Consider the following 16,412-nt stretch of genomic DNA (forward strand, 5'->3'; position numbering starts at 1 on the left):
GGGTGTGACAGGAATGGGACTCTGAGCGAAAAGTCTTTTGACGTGAGCCTCCAGGTCCCAGGAGTTCTGTCTGGCCTGGCTTTCTCCAGAGACGAGGGAGGGAGGGGGCCTAATCTAAACAGTGCGCTGCTGAGGAACTGTCTCCCCCTCCCCAGCTTGCCCATCAGGCTTGAAATGGGTCCCCCGGCCCAGCTTGCCTGGAGTTGGATAAAGGTGCTTTGTATGGGGCCTGGACCTGTGGGGGGCTGTGGGGGAAACGCCTGTCTGTGCGGCATGAATGTTCCCTCAGTCCGTGAGCATCTCGCACCCGGCCGTTGGGTTTCACGGTCCTCTGTGAGGGAGGCAGGGCAGGGAGGGAGGGGGAGGAGGAGGCAAGCAGCCCGCAGGCCCAGCCAGGAAGCTCTGGGCGTGGACAGGGCTTGTGGGAATGATTTCATTGGAAAGGCCTGCAATATCCCCCCCTCCCCTTGTGTGTGGTTCTTGGAGGAGTTTGGAGGTGGGACTGTGGTGGGGCTCTCAGTCGCCTCAGCCAGCACAGGGGCAGCAGCAGCTGCTTTCTCGCCTCCCTCCCTTGCCTGCCTGCCACCTGGGCTTTTGCAGCTCCTGTCCTCTGCCCCAAGCCGCACACATTCAGGCATTTTGCTGTTCCCACAGTTGGTTGGGACGTGTGTGCTGTTGTTGTTTTTAGCCAACTTTGGCGGGTGGTGGAAGAGAAGGGAGGGTGGAGGGCAAAACGGCTGGACCCCATCCTGCCTTCCAGCATCTCTCTGGTAACCCCCGTGGTGTTTGTTTTGCCCCCTCCAGTCGTCGGGTGCCCCGTCTGACAATGACCCGCTGGGCCCCCTTCCTCCTGGCTGGGGTAAGTACTGCCTGGCTTCTTGGGCTTGGGGCTGCCCTTCCTGCTGCTTGTACTGCATCTGCCTTTGGTGTAGGTGGGGTGGGTGGACTTCTCTTCCTTAACGCTGAGGGCATGAAGAGTTTGTGTTGCTCGGCCAGCAAGACCTGCCTGGGCTCTGAGTTCAAATCCTGATATCATGGCAAAACTGTCTCCCAAGTCCAGCAATGCTTCTGCTGCCGGTGGTGCATTTCCAACCCTGGCTTCATTTGTTTCTCTTATTTGGAGGGAGGGTGGGTCGCTTCTGCTGGGCTCCCCTTGGAGCCTGCCTTGTCCCTGCTGCACCTGGGGGAGAAGGGGAGGTGATGCTAGGCAGTACAGGGGATGGAGAGAGCTTGTCCATGGTGGAGACACTTTGGGAAGCAGGTAGAAGTGGTTCTTGGAATGTAGAGCCACTGTAGAGCTTGGGATGTGTCAAAGGAGTCAGGGCTCACTGATCTGATGCTAACACCCGGGGAAGGAGGGAAGTGTGTGTGCATGGGGAGAGGATGCTGCCTCCCGTTGGACCCTGGGCCAATTAGAAGGAAACTAAGGGATGTCAACAGTCATTCTTCCCCCCTGCCCCCTACCTTTGCGAGGGAATTCAGAAGAAGCCCAGATGAGATCTGTGTTGCTGACACTGGACTGTGTGTGTGTTGTGCTCTTGTAAAAGGCCTAGCAGAAATGTTGTGGGAGGCCACTGGACTGTCCAGCAGGTTGGGGGAGTGGGGTCTGGAAGTCCAAACATCAGGAATTGAGAGCTCCTGTTTGGTCAGTTCTCCACCCCACCCAATTTGCGACTCAGGACCTTGGCAAGAGCAGCCCCAGGAGAGGCAGGGACTGCCTGCAAGGATTCAGGAGCTGAGAAACACGACTGGATGGACTTGAGGAGAGATGCTCTTGGATGCCTGGAGGGGGGCAGCTCTCACCAGGGGGACCCTTTTCAAACAGTCTTGAGAGAAATCATTGCAGCTTGGGTCAGTGATGCCACTGTGGGCTGCTGGGATCTTTGCCTGAGCATCAACAGCAACTTCCCTTTGCTGGAGACGGAGGAGAGGTTGTCAGCTGCTGCTGCTGCTGCTGCTACTACTACTACGACTACAGAGGGCTGAGCACCCAGCCTCACTGAAACCGGGTCCCGGTGTTTGAGAGAGAGACAGATGTCAAGCTTTGGCTCTTGGCAGTCTTGCACTTGTGGTGGTAGTGGGAGGTTGAAGAGGATGGACAGACGCAGTTGTCCAGACACCTGCTGGCCATCTGCCGGATAATCATGAGGACCTTGATGGTTTTATTTGACCCTTTGCCCCTCCCTCGGCACTCATCCTGGGCAGGGAAAAACAGAGAGGGACGGCCCTGGGGTTAAGCAGGGAAGTGGCAGTGGTGAGGCACCTTTCTGCTGTTTGGATCACAGGCTACCATGGCTGTGGGTTCTTCTTGCTCTGTTGGGGTGGGGGTGGGGTGGGGGTGGGAGAAGACTCTTTCCCTAGGAGTCAACAAATCTGCTTTGCCCTTGGCTGATCCTGCACACACAGGCCAGGCTCCCTACCCAGGTAGCTGAGTGGAGTCTCCAGAACAGCCCTGCTGGGGCTGAGAGGTCAGGGGAAGGGCCAGCTGTTTGGGGGCAGTTTGGGAGGGGGGGTGCACTGAGCCCCTCCCCACCTTTTGCAGGCCTGGCGTTAGGTTGCTTGCTGTGGTAGAACCGTCAAGGGCTTCAGAGCTAAAACTGGGGGAATGAGCAAGCATTGTTGTAGTGGGGTAGAGGTGAGCTTGAGTGAGCAGGGAAGGGGAGAGAGAGGCTGTCCTGCTTGTGAGCTTGCAGAGGAAGGAGTTTATCACAGACTCTCATTCATGGGCACCACCTCCCTCTCTGGGAAATGGGTGCCTAAAGCTAGGCCTCTGAGGCTGGGAGATGAGCTGTGCCTGAGCCAAGGGGGTGCTGACTGGGATGCAACTTGTGTTCCCCCAGAGGAGGAAGAGAAGTGGTCCCGAACCTTTCAGATGTTTGAGACTCCAGCTCCCATCAGCCCTAGCCAGTGGAGTAGAGGGTACCTCCAGCTGGAGGGGTGCCAGGTGGGGGAAGGAGGGGTGAGGGGCAAGGCTGAGTTCCTTGTGGGAAGAGGCTGGCATGTCTTGGGCCTCTTCCATGCAAGACCTGGAGGCAGAACTCTCTCTGTGTGTACAGCAGTGCTGCTGTGACAGGGAGCATGTCGGAAAACCCTGGCGTGTCAGGCTCATCCCATCTGAGCCTGGCTGCTATGTGTCTGCTGGTTCTGGATTCCCCATTAGATTTCCCTGCTGGGCCCCAATCCAGCCTGGCCAAAGAGAGGAAAACTAACATTGCCTCTCCATTCTTTCCCTCTCCTTCCAGAAAAAAGACAGGACAACCGGCGAATCTACTACGTGAACCACAACACCCGCACCACACAATGGGAGGACCCCCGCACCCAGGGGTAGGCTTGGGTTCCTTTTGCTGTCTTGCACTCTGGGACTCCTGTCTAGTAGCCTTGGGGCAGCTGTGAGGTCTTTTCAGCCTGCAGAGGGGCATAGGAAGCTTGCAAGGGGTCTCAATCTGTCCACTGGGCCCCACAGATGGACCTGAGTTGCAACATTCCCAGCGGCTGGAGGAATGTTTCTCCTGGGACAGGCAGGGGAGGCTCCTTCTCAGGCCCTTGGGCATGTGCCCTTAGTTCAAAGCCTGGTGAGCAGGCAGAATGACTGTCTCTGTCTACTCCTGGTTCCTGCCCAAGGCTGAACTGGAGCTAGCATACTGGGCATGGGTGGAGCATTTTGTGAGATGGGTTGAGACCACCAGGAGCAGAAGCTGCCGCTGCCTCCTGCTGCAGTGGGTGGGCCTGGGCAGGGGGAAAAGATCAGGTCAAGGTGTGTGTTGTCATTGAACTTCTTACTCTGCTCAGGATGATCCAGGAGCCAGCGCTGCCACCTGGCTGGGAGATGAAGTATACGAACGAGCGGGTGCGTTACTTTGTGGACCACAACACCCGCACTACCACCTTCAAAGACCCCCGCCCCGGGTTTGAGTCAGGGTAAGTCTCTCCGGTGTGGTGCTCTGTCCTATCGGCATCGCCCAGAATAGGCTCCAGGTGCCTGTGGGTTTCTTCCCGGATGGAGGATTCCTTGTGAGGGGGGATTTTTGGCCATCTGACCCTTGTTTGCCAGCCAGGCTTTGAGGGATGGTGCAGTGCATTGTGGGAGCTTTCAGGACCTTCCAGATACAGTGCTGAAGATAGTGGGATATCCACTCTGTGTTCTTGGAAGGTATCTAATGAATCTGGAATGTTCACACAAACTTAAACTGTGGGAGAGAAGGAAACCAGTCAGTCTCAAGACCCAATAAATGTGAATGTGGCCTGGGTCCCGCTAAGGCCGTGTTTCCTGTTTCAGGAGTAAGCAAGGTGGGTCACCCGGAGCATACGACCGAAGCTTTCGCTGGAAGTTCCACCAGTTCCGCTTCCTTTGCCACGTGAGTTGCTCATCCACCATGTTCCCAGCAGAGCAGGAGGAGAAGCTGTGAGATTCCCAGAAAATCTGTGGCTCCTGGTGGCGGGAGGTGGGTGGGGACGAGGATGCCCAAACCTAGGCAGGATGCAGGGACCAAATGTGGGTTATTTGGCCTCTCACAACCTGTATCTCCTTCACAGTCCAACGCGCTGCCCAGCCATGTCAAGATCAGTGTCTCTCGGCAAACACTCTTCGAAGATTCCTTCCAGCAGGTGACTGAGGCCTGGTCAGGTGGGGGGGGAGGGGAGGGGAGGCTGGTCATCCCTTGGGCAGAACACCCTTGTCCTCTCCCCACTGCACCTGCCAACTCACTTCTCTCTGCTCAGATAATGAACATGAAGCCTTACGATCTGCGGCGTCGACTGTACATCATCATGCGTGGGGAGGAGGGTTTGGACTACGGCGGAATTGCCCGGTGAGTCAGCACAGCACAGTGGGGTGGGGTGGGGTGGGGGAGCTTCAAATTTCCACCCTCCTTGGTCCTTCGGGATTTATCCCACCCTGGGAAAGCTGCTGAAGCAGCAGCAGCGTGGAAGTGACCCAGGACATCGGGGTGGGATCGACAGGGCCTGGCCTTCTGCAGAGAGTGTGTGAGGGTCCCCTGGTTGGCTGGCTGTGCAGCCTGAGACTTGAGAGGCCTCCTGGTGGCCTCCTCTGTGGAGCTTCGAGTCCAGCGTGTTCCAGACGGGCTGCCACTTCTTCTGCTCCAGACGGCAGCCGCTCCCGCCCTGCAGGAGCTTCTGACGCATCTCCCTGTGTCCTGCCAGTGGTTTTACCCTATGGTAGGTTACGTCATGCTGTTCTACCACAGGGTAGAACCACGGACAGGATGCGGGGGCTCTCTGCACCAAAGGAGGGAGATGGCCAAGAGAGAGCAGTGATTGTGACTGCCGAAGGAGCCTGTGTGCGCAGGCCTCCGCCCACCCCTGCGCAGGACGGGTGACAATGGTTGGGCCTGAATGGCTAGGCTGGGCTGGCTCTCATCCGCCTTCCTTGTCTTCCCCCCCTCCTACACCCCAACAGCGAATGGTTCTTCCTTCTATCCCACGAGGTGCTCAACCCCATGTACTGCTTGTTTGAATACGCTGGCAAGAACAACTATTGCCTGCAGATCAACCCTGCCTCGTCCATCAACCCCGACCACCTCACCTACTTCCGCTTCATTGGCAGGTTCATCGCCATGGTGAGCATCTCCTATACTAGCACCTGGGGGGTGGGGCCAAGGCCGTCTCTGCCTCTGAAGGCTTTTGTGCAGGGGCGGCGTGGGGCTGGGTGGGGCTTCTCCTGTCTCTCACTACCTCGGGAGTTCTGCCCTTCACCTTGACTGCAAAATCATTGGTGGCTGTGCTTTCTGTAGCATTTGCACAAGCCACGCCACTTGCATTTCGAGGGTGCTTCATCACAGTGTAGGCAACTTTTTCTCTAAACTCAGATTGCCAACCAAGAAGTGCAGGTCGTTGCAAAGCAAGGACCATAGTTCAGTGGCACTGTGTCTGCCTTGTATATAGGAGGCCCCGGGTTCAATCCTTGGCATCTCCAGGTGGGCTGGGAAAGACTCCTGACTGAAAACCTGGAGAGCTGCTGCCAGTCAGTGGAGACAGTACTATGCTTAGGTGGGCCAATGGTTTGTCCTGGAATAAGGCAGCTTCCTGTGTTCCTATGAAGCTGCTTTAGGTCAAATCAGGCCACGGTTTGATCTATCCTAGTATTGCCCAGCCCAGCCTGGTGCCCTCCAGATGTGTCAAACTGCAAATCCCACCCACCCCCTAACCATTGGCTGCGGCTGATGAAGGGTACCAGGTCGGGGGAAGCTGCTGTGCTGGCTGGGTTTCAGACAGGAGAGAGGAGCTTTGTCTAGCTGGCGACTGATGGAATCCATGCATCTAGCAAAAAAGAGTCCTCAAAAGCTCTGTTGGCCACAATAAAAAACCGTTGGCCACAGTTTTTACGTTGCCAGAAAGGTTCTTTTGTTGCTTTTTCTTCAGGAGGCTAACATAGCTACTACCTCTCTGGGATCTGATACTGAGCTGTAGTTCTAGTGGCATTCAGGAGAGGCTACTGTGAAATCTTCAGGAGCGATGCATCAAGTGTTTGCTCTTAACAATCTTTGAGGTGAAAGGGAGGCACCCCCCTCTTTTCCCAGTAGCACCCATTGCCATTAGCAGCCGCTTTGCAATGTTCATCCTGTCCAATTCCACCCACCTCACCTGGCCAACCAGTGTTCTGGCAGCATTTTGCTTCTGGCTGTGCTGCTATTTCTCCATTGTATTCTGGCCATTCATGGATCACGTGGGGAAGGACATGATGGTGTCACGGCAAGCAGCTTTGAACTCTCTGGTGGGGTGGGGGGGTGTCTGTCGCCAAGGCAACCCTGTTGCACGTTGGCCTGGTTCCTTTGGCAACAGGGACACATTTCTGCCCCTCCCAACAGTTTTGCTGGGAAAAGGTGTACACAGGAAAGAGAAATCATTTTTTCCCTTGGAATAAAAAAAGAAGGGGAGTTTTGCAGAGTGGGAATCAAAATATTTGCGTTCTTCAAAACTAAATTTAATTCTGTGGCCAAAGACGGCTTTGTATCCATTGAGTTCTGAAATGGCACGTAAAGTCTCCTGTTCTGACTTCGTTGAGCAGAAAGGAAGCAGCCAGGAAAAATGGATCAGGTCAGGTGGCCTCTTTGTGACAAGTGTGTGTCATGGAACACTTTCTTCCCTTGTTTTTTCCAGAGTTCTGTATTTTTGTTTCTTAGCAGAGAAAGGAGTGTAACTCCCCCCGCCCTTGATCCTCCTAGCAAAAGGGGAGGAAAACTTGGGCCTTTGGCCTGGCCTGAGAATTCTGCAGGAGGAAAATGAAGCTGCCCACACCTAAAGGGGCTGCTTGTGAATTAACACCCCCCCCCGGTGCTCTAGGGGGCAGGCGCTGCCCCCAGACCGAGTCTCGGGGCCTGATCCCTGGGTGGGCTTGCCCTCCTTTGGCCTTTGAAAGAGCAGGAAGAACTTTTCCCAATGGTTTCCCCTCCTGGCTCCCCCTTCCCCTCCAAACCCTAGACTATTACTCACCACCGGGCTGGTCTTTTCCAGACGCGCAAAAGCGTCTGCGTTATTCTTGGCTCCCAGAAGACCGTTCTGTGGCTGCGGAGTTTTGATTAAACAAACGTTGCTCCAGAGCTGTTTGGGGAGCAGGCTGGCTCCCTCAGCTCCCCAGAGGGGGACATTTGGGTACCCGCTGGAAAGAAAAATGCGGGTGGGGTGTGTGTGCTAACAGTCCCTGCGGCTTTCAGCCTTTAAAGCTTTGTTGCTTCAGGCGCAGGTACTGCCGAGTGCCACCAGAAACATAAGGCCCCTTCCTTGGGTCATCTAGCTGAGTATTGCCATACACGGGCTGGCAGCGGCTTTCCTGGATTTCAGGCAAAGGTCCTTCCCAGCCCTGCCCGGAGATTGAATCAGGAACATTCTGCATGCCAAGCAAGGGCTCTGCTACTTGCGGGTCCTTATTGTTGGCAAAGGAAGAGAGGGCTTTCTTCTCGGTGACACCTCAGCTGGAGTGCCCCTCCCTAAAGAACCATGCCTAGCACCCATTTTGTTGCCTTTTAGACATCAGGGTACGGCACCCAATTCTCTGGGCATTGAAATGAGTTGTGTTTTAAAGACCAGAAATGGAGTCCACACACACACAACCACTATGCTACTTTATGTGATTTTTGTCCTGTCGTCGGCTGGGCTTTCTGTGGGACTTGGATTCCAAATGAAGACGGGGCTAAATGTTTCTGGTATATCGGCACCTTAAATTTTTTAAAAATGAATAACATTGGAGCCTAGAGTGCAGTGGAGGTGTGTGTCTGGGGGAATGCAAGAAGAGAGTTGGTGGGATCAGCTGCCCCTTTGATGTGTGTGGGGGGGGGTTTGTTGCTAAGCTTGCTCTAATGTACTTTTTCGTGGTGTGTGTGTCTCCTTGTGCTGTAGGCTCTGTACCATGGCAAGTTCATCGACACGGGCTTCACACTGCCCTTCTACAAGCGCATGCTGAACAAGCGGCCGACCCTCAAGGACCTGGAGTCCATCGACCCCGAGTTCTACAACTCCATCGTCTGGATCAAGTCAGTGCCAGCAAGGGTGCTGCTTGCCCCACCCCCAATTTCCTCCTGAGCCCATGTCCCATGGAGCTGCTGCCCCAAACCCACTGATGGCTTGCACAGCCACTTTTAACCTGTGGTGATCTTATAGCACCCAGCAATACAGCCCCCGCCCCTCTCCTATTGCTGTCGCCTGGCACCTTGCCCAAGTGCGCAGCGTTTAGTTGCTCTCATCTTCTGTGTTTCATGTGCCCCAAAGCCTGAAGGCTGAGGGTTGCAGTGTAAAAGCAGGAGGAGCAATCCGCCAGCCCAGGGGCCAAATGTAGCCCTCCAGACCTCTCTGGGAGGTTCCCCACAAGGGGAAGTGACCCTCCAGCTGAAATAGGTCCCACCCTGGTGTAAAGAGGGTGACAAACAAGACAGAGCAAAGGGGAAAAGTGAAATAGCCACCTAGAGAAGAGACCTTGATCTGAATGTTGCTGTTATAATGAGCAGAAGAGGGAGGATGAAATTGGCGGGGACTGCTTGTGGCATAGCGCCAAGGAATTGTGGTTTGCAAACCAAATTAGGGCTGGGGATGCTGAGAGCAGGTCTTGTGGTATCTTCTGGGGGGAAATTAAGCTACTGAGACTGCAGGGGCAGTTCTGTCCGTCCCAACTAGGGATGCCATGCATGCCTGGGACTCGGGATATCCTGCCATCTACAGCAGCCACTTGGCCTGTGATCTTTAGCCCCCAGAGCATGATTCTTGTAGGTTTTAGTGGCAGCTGCTGAGGTCCCCGACTGTCCTCCTAGTGAAGATTCAGCTGCTGCTTCTCTCTCCCACCCTTTGCAGAGAGAACAACCTAGAGGAGTGCGGCCTGGAACTCTACTTCATTCAGGACATGGAGATTCTGGGCAAGGTCACCACCCATGAGCTGAAGGAGGGTGGAGAGAGCATCCGGGTCACTGAGGAGAACAAGGACGAGTACATCATGTGAGTTCCTGGTCCTTGCTTTCCTGAGGCTTAGAGGTGCTTCAAGAAGCAGCTTGGCCACAGAGGCTCTTTCATTTTGCATGCCATTTGACTCCAGGAATTGCCTCTTTGAGGGGCTGCTGACCAGGCAGTGTGGTAGGCCACGAAATTAAGCTCTGCACTCTGTTGTTATGCTAGCCTTGGGCATTTGGTGCTCAGTTCCCCCAGCTGTAAAATGGGAACGTTGTGGACCAGCTTCACTGGCTGATTCTGAGGATGAATGCGATAACAGATGATAAGGCATTTGGGATACTCAATTGTGGTGTGTGTGTTCATTAATCCATGAAATGCAGGAAATAGGGTCACGTAGCTGAGGTTTGGATGAAGCCAGGGCCAGGTCAATCAGTTGCAGGTCTTTGGGTGCCCAAGGGGTGCTGAGTCTGTCTATCCTTGCAGGTTGCTGACGGACTGGCGGTTCACCCGGGGTGTGGAGGAGCAGACCAAGGCCTTTCTGGATGGCTTCAATGAGGTGGCACCTCTGGAGTGGCTGCGGTACTTTGATGAGAAGGAGCTGGAGGTGAGCTGGGATGTTGGGAGCGTGAGGGGCCTGTCCTCCTGCCCTGGGCTCTGCCTTCGTACTCTGTCAGGCTGTGCAGAGGTCACGGCAGTTGAGTAATCTACTCTCTGGCTTCCAATGAGCCAGCTACATGGTCATCTACCATCTTATGTTCCTGCAGCCCCTCAATAAGGCTGCCACTCCTTGCGAATGCGAGACATCTGACTGTTAAATGATTGTCAGTGGAACAATTATTGAGAGAAAGGGACATTTCAGAGGGACCTTGGTATTTACTCAATTTGAATTTTTTTTAAAAAAAGTTCTGACTAATTGAATCTCCCTACAGCCCCTCACCGTCTGACTAATCGGGAAGTAAAACTTGTAAAACACACACACACATTTTAGTCCAATGTATCAAGTAGGCAGGTCAAGTTTAGCTTCCAGTCTGCAAGATGCCCAAGTTCCGCAGCCACACTCTCAAAATGATAGAAGCCTTGCCTTGGTGGGTTTTGCCTCTGGACTCTCCAGGTGACCCGGGCTGGGCCCCCTCTCGCCTTCTCCTCCCTTCTAGCTGATGCTGTGCGGCATGCAAGAGATTGACATGAGTGACTGGCAGAAGAACACCATCTATCGGCACTACACCAAGAACAGCAAGCAGATCCAGTGGTTCTGGCAGGTGAGCCTCCCCAAGGAAGAGCTCCTGGCCAAGGGGTCCCCTGTATGGACAGGGGGAAAGGAAGCTTTGCCCTGGACAAACCCTTGGATGTGGCAGAGTACTGACACATGTCTCTGATCATGCGCAGAGTGCATTTTCCTCATCAGTAAGTCACCGTGACTCATAACCTGTTTGCAGGACCTTTTAGTCAAAGGATCTGACTTCCAACCAGATGTCTCTCCCCGCACTTAGCTGTCATTGTTATTAACACAGTCAGTGTTGCTTTGAGCAAATCCCTGTCGCTGAGAGCCTGAAATATTTTTGGGAAGGTGGGAGCCTGGTTTGACATCCCCCAACCATGTTGGCTGCAGGTGGTCAAGGAGATGGACAACGAGAAGAGAATCCGGCTCCTGCAGTTTGTGACGGGGACTTGCCGGTTGCCAGTCGGAGGATTCGCTGAGCTTATTGGTATTTGTGCATTTGGCTGCCTAGGGAGGGAGGCAGGGGATGTTGCTGAGTGACTGTGGGAGAACTTCATGGGGGGGAGGGTTGTGTGGTTCTATCTGTCAGCCTTGGAGCAGGGCTATGGTGGCACATGGAAGTTGTTTTGAGCCTGTTTGGTTGCCTTTGCTTGTGGTGAAGGAGCTCAATCTACTTCTCAGCTCTAGTCTTACAAGGTGGGGTGGGGTTGCCAAGATGGTTTGCAAGCCAGTTTGCATTTGAAGTGCAACTGTGTGTTCTTGTCACACCCCAGGGGTACTTTTTGTGGGTTTCTGATCTTGTGCTTCTTTTCTGACAGGCAGCAATGGGCCCCAGAAGTTCTGCATTGATAAGGTTGGCAAGGAGACCTGGCTTCCCCGTAGCCACACATGGTGAGTTAGTCTGCTTTGGCCCTTCCTGCCCATGCTTTGGGTGGGTGGGAGGGCACTTCCTTTCCTTTCCCCCTGCTGATTGGCTGTGCTGTCTTCCTTTTGCAGCTTCAACCGCCTGGACCTGCCTCCCTACAAGAGCTACGAGCAGCTGAAGGAGAAGCTCCTTTACGCCATTGAGGAGACAGAGGGCTTTGGGCAAGAGTGACTACAAAGAGATCCTCCTGGGAAGCCATCCTGAATACCTGGAAATGGAGTCAAATTTCCAGGAAGGAAGGAAGGAAGGTGGAAGGAGGTGGCTTTGTGGAAGAGGGATTGCCCAGGCCTAGATCTCGTGGTTGGAGAACTAGAGGCTGCAGAAGGTGCTTCACTTCTCTGCCCCCCTCTCCCCCCAAAAAAATATTCAGTTGAATTGCTTTCCAGCAGAGCAGTGGCTGCAAGTGGTATCCACCTCCTTCTCTGTGGATTCCTTGTACCAATTTCTGAGCTATGCGGCCATTCTGCCCCATCTATGGGCCTCATGGGCTTTTGTCGTAGCTACCTTTTAAAGCAACCCAGACCCACCCCCCACTGGTACCACCCCACCAGGACATCCTTAACATTATGTCAAGGCATTCTGCACAGGGAAAAAGAGCACTTTTGAAAATTCCCCCCCTTAGAAGGACACTTGAGTGTGTTGTGAGCCCCTGCTCCAGATAGCCGCTGGGGATCAGTAGAGATGGGTGGGATCTAGAGGCAGGATTCCCTACAACTTTCCTAAACCCACCTCCTCTTTCCTGAGGCCTTTTCCCACTCCCTGTGCTGGTAGATGAGGCTTCTGCGCGCTGCAATCACGCTGGTTTTCTGCTGAGAGCAGTGGGCAGGCTCCTCTCCTCCCCAAACCCATGAAGCAGAAGACAGGGCAGGGCCCCAGGCAGTCCCCAGCTGTGTCATGGAGCAGGATCTGGGCTGTTGAAAGCAGCAAATGAGTACCCCACTCAACCCCAAAGGCTACAGACCCAGAGCCCTCAGGAAGAGAGAGGATGGCCTTTGCCCAGATTGCAGGGGAGGCCAAACCAGGCTTCAGCCAAGCATGGAGAACCTGAGTCTCCTGATTTGAGCTGTTCCAAGTCTTGTTGGAAGTGGGGCATCTTCTTTTTCTGGAAGCATTGGTGCCCAGTGAGCTGCAAGATTGTAGAGGGAAGCCTTTACCTTGAATGTCTACAAAACAGGTTAGCCCAAGTGCAGAACTCTGAACTTTTTTTGCACTAAAAGGCAGGAAGAAGCGGCAGGGGACGAACCAGAAGAATCCCCCGTCTTCATTTCTGGGTGGTTTTTTGTTTTGTTTTTAAATCCTCTGGTTGGCGTATGTGTGGCTGGCACACCCTGAGAACAGGGACCAGATGCAAGAGTGGGAGTGGCATATGTCTGCGTGTGTGTCCTATGGCTACATAACGGAGGGTGGGGACGCCTCAAGCCTCCACAGCAAGGTGTATGTCTGCATATGAGAGCTGGACCGTGTGTGTGTGTGTGCGTTCATTCAGTTTGTAAGTGTGTGTATATATATAAAAATGTGTATATAAATGTCTGTGGATACAAAGAATTGCAATAGCTTTTGATGGGGATCCTGGATAGTTTTGTACTGCATCATCCTGCCTCAGTGACGCCAATTTCTTGTGCAATAAACAATCCGCAGCTGCTTGTGGGCTTCATGTGTCCCTCTGTGCTTTGGAAGCCTGTTGCGGCTTCTCCTGGGTGCTGGGTGGGGCGGTTCCCAAATGTGTACATGGTGAAGGTTGTTGCTGTATTGAAGAGCCACAGGTGGGGGCACTGCAGCTCTCATCACCCTCTGGTTTGTGTGCTTTCCCCAATCCCCCCACTGTAGGATGACCCAGTTGAGTTTGGCCTGACTCCTGCCTGTTTCCCTGCTTGGGTGGATGTTTTTGACCCCGTTCCTAATGCTCTGGCTTGAAAGGGGAACATCCTGTGGACAGGCAAAGAAGAACAGCCCTAGGCAGGCCTGGAAAACCAGGGCAACCAAAAGGAGTTAAATTCTCCTTGCTTTTAAGCACATCACCCAGCCCACTGCTGTGCTGCAAATACTTGCGTCTGTCATACAACTCAGCACCTAGACGAATCTCCCCGTCTAGTCCACTTCAGCAGTGAAGAAGTGGCACACATTTTCGCAGCACAAGTGGGGAGGCATAGCAGCTCCTGCCACCACTGCTCAAGGGCCTGCACAAGTTTGCATGCACGCGGAAGAGTGGAGAAAGGACCCCAAGGGGCTCAGTTGCAGGAGGGCTCATGTAGGCTGCTTGGACTTCAATGTTTTTCCTGTTTGGGTTTTGAAAGTGTGTGCCCAGAAGGGGCTGGGGAGAGTGGTGTTCTTATAAGCAGGAGTGCTATTGGGCTTTCCAGGATGGGTGTCTGCCAGGCCACTGTCAGAACAGCAGGCTGGGCTAGATGGGGCCCACTTGGGTGGAGCTACAGGGCTCTGCTTATGTTCTTCGAATGCTCAGACAGGAAAGCCACATTTTGCAGCAGTCCCAGGCCGCCACCACCGCCTTCCCCAGCTGACTTCTCTCCTGCTCCAACCAGGGAAACCAAAGAGGCCCCCAAGCTAGCCTGGCGCCAACGGAGCCATTGCAGGCTGGGCACACAGGCTGCTGCTCTTGGCATTTGGAAGCGAAGGTGGGGAGTGGGGGGAGGTGTGACCACTTCCCCCAACTCTTTAGCGCACAACCAGAGCCAGAATGGCTCTGCTGGGCAGCATTTGGTGCCAAAGACAAGCCCCCTGTGTTTCAGAGGAAGTTTCCAGGGCCTGAAGGGAGGGAATTTGCTACCTGAAGGACTGTCAGAGGGGAGGGGTTGGGGCCTGTAGCGGAAAGATTTCCCCTCCTCTCTCTGCCGTCTTTAAAAGCATAGCTTTGTCCCTGAAGGCAGAGAGCAGCCTTGTGTTGTGGGCAGAAGGAGGGAGCAGCAAAACATGTTTAGCTTGGCCAAGAGGCACTGGCTGGCTTTGTGAGCTCTGCTGCAGGGAAAGAAGATCACCCTGTTCTCTGGGGAAGCAAAGCAGCCAGAGATTCCCACTGCTGGGGGAGGCACTCTGGGAAGCCAGGAGGGCGAGCCCCATGCCCTTGTTTGGCCTGTGAAACCCTCATACATTCCAAACTTGAGGTGAGTGGCCCCTGCCAGCGTTAGGGTGTGACGGCTTGGAAGGTGTTGGGGCAAGCTTTGCCATCTTCCAGGCTCTCAAGCTAGTTTGCTTTCTGTTCCATCTCCCAGGAGAAAACAAAAGCAACGGAGCCAAATAGCAGCAAAGTGACGGAGAGGAAGGCTGGGCCAAAGACGAGAGGGCAGTGGTTATTTTAGAAGCAGTGCTATTAAGGCAGCTTGCAATGGCTCTCACTTCCAAGATAACTTAAAAGTGGCCGGGGTGGGGAGAACCTGTGGGTCTCTAGCTGTTGCTGGACTACAACTTCCATCTTCCCTGGCTATGGTGGATGGGAGTGAAGTACCCAAAATAACTGGAAGGTCACAGGTTCCTTGCCTCTGTTGGACCAACATGTTGGAAAGCAGGGAGAGCACAGGTCAGATCAGTGGTCCAACTGACCTCCACCCTGCTTGTAACTTATTGGGCTGAAAAGCCTGTGCCCCTGTGGAGCCACAGCCAGGTGGAATAGATCATATAGGCCAGCAGGACTTTTATGTAAGGCAACTTCATCTTCTACTAGGGAGGGGCCATAGCTCAAAGGTGAAGCACATTTGTGTGCAGAAGTTCCCATGCCTATTTTAAAGGCTCAGCAGGCAATGGGAAAGACCTGTTGCTGGAGAGCTGCTGCCGCAGCCAGGAACAAACCCTATTTGGTTAAATGGACAAAGAGCCTGGTCTGGTAGAGAGCAGCATCCCATTCCCCCCCCCCCTTAGACTGTGTATTGTTTGAAGCATTCTAAGCAGAACCAGCAGGTTGCTCTGAGCTGAGGCAAATGGTTGCCCACCATGTGCCATGATAATTCTATAAAGTCATTCAGATGAAAAATAGCGACTCACCCAGCAAACTTCCAAACTTTTGCTTTTTTTCGCACCAATCTATTTACCAGTAGTTAGTGCACATGTTAATTCCTTATCCAAGCCAGCAAAGATGTTGGAGAGCATCCAGCACAGACAGCTGTGAAACAAATATGGTGACTTCCCTTGCAATTAGGAGCCTTTCCTAATCCGTGCATGTTGCACACAGGCCTGGAGGTAGGTACCTCATCTCTTTCCCTAGCAAAACACAGAACAGAACTTCAGCTATTTCTCTACAATGTTCTTCACTCTACCAAAGGCAATTACAGTACTGAATCAACTAATAAAACCAGATTTTTTGGACATGGATCTAGTCTTGCAATAAGAAGCAGCCCACTGGCTTTTAGATCTATTCACTGGCTTCTAGATCTAGTTCTATTCAACCATTGTCACCTTAATTCTCGTTCCTTTCACCATCAGCTACTGTGTTTGTGTTCTGCATCTGACTAGCCAGGACTCCAAGGGGGTGGGGGGTGGGATGTCCTTTTTCACACAAGCAGCTTTGGGCTGCTTGACTCTGTGACCTCCTTCCAAGTTTGCAGAAAAGCCCTTCTGGATTCCATCAGCATCTTGCCAAAGCCACTTGGGAGAACTGCTGCCAATCCTTAACAGGCAGTTTCCTTTGTAATTAGAGGGGCTGCAGTGGGGGCTGAGTTTGAAGTTACCGTTGTCACAGGCTTGGCTGCTGTATCAGAGCTCTGCTCTTGCTGCTCTGGGAATTGGAGGGCGGCAGTTGTCGTAATCTCTAATTTCACTGGTGGGCCAAAGAGCTTGTAAATTAGCAATTCTTGTCCCAGGAAAAAAATATTCCAAAGAGGTTTTCTCCTAAGCCAAGGGCCTACCCCTGGGTATCTGACTTGCTGTAGA

The 16,412-nt window shown here is 53.5% G+C and overlaps 1 protein-coding gene across 2 annotated transcripts in view; it reads left to right on the forward strand.

Moving 5' to 3' along the window:
• WWP2 (WW domain containing E3 ubiquitin protein ligase 2) overlaps positions 1-13,177 on the forward strand; it is a 40,345-nt gene extending 27,168 nt beyond the window's left edge. For both annotated transcript variants that reach the window (XM_060276012.1, XM_035117796.2), the window contains 14 exons: positions 805-859; positions 3,243-3,324; positions 3,790-3,918; positions 4,277-4,355; positions 4,534-4,605; positions 4,720-4,808; positions 5,417-5,576; positions 8,353-8,486; positions 9,298-9,438; positions 9,874-9,994; positions 10,545-10,649; positions 11,000-11,096; positions 11,428-11,500; positions 11,606-13,177. In XM_060276012.1, coding sequence (XP_060131995.1) covers positions 805-859; positions 3,243-3,324; positions 3,790-3,918; positions 4,277-4,355; positions 4,534-4,605; positions 4,720-4,808; positions 5,417-5,576; positions 8,353-8,486; positions 9,298-9,438; positions 9,874-9,994; positions 10,545-10,649; positions 11,000-11,096; positions 11,428-11,500; positions 11,606-11,705 — 1,437 coding nt within the window. In that variant the 3' untranslated portion in view covers positions 11,706-13,177. The remainder of the gene's footprint in view (positions 1-804; positions 860-3,242; positions 3,325-3,789; positions 3,919-4,276; positions 4,356-4,533; positions 4,606-4,719; positions 4,809-5,416; positions 5,577-8,352; positions 8,487-9,297; positions 9,439-9,873; positions 9,995-10,544; positions 10,650-10,999; positions 11,097-11,427; positions 11,501-11,605) is intronic.
• The last annotated feature ends 3,235 nt before the right edge of the window (positions 13,178-16,412 follow it).

Source organism: Zootoca vivipara, chromosome 6, assembly GCF_963506605.1.
Source record: "Zootoca vivipara chromosome 6, rZooViv1.1, whole genome shotgun sequence".
In the NCBI taxonomy this organism is placed as follows: domain Eukaryota; kingdom Metazoa; phylum Chordata; class Lepidosauria; order Squamata; family Lacertidae; genus Zootoca; species Zootoca vivipara.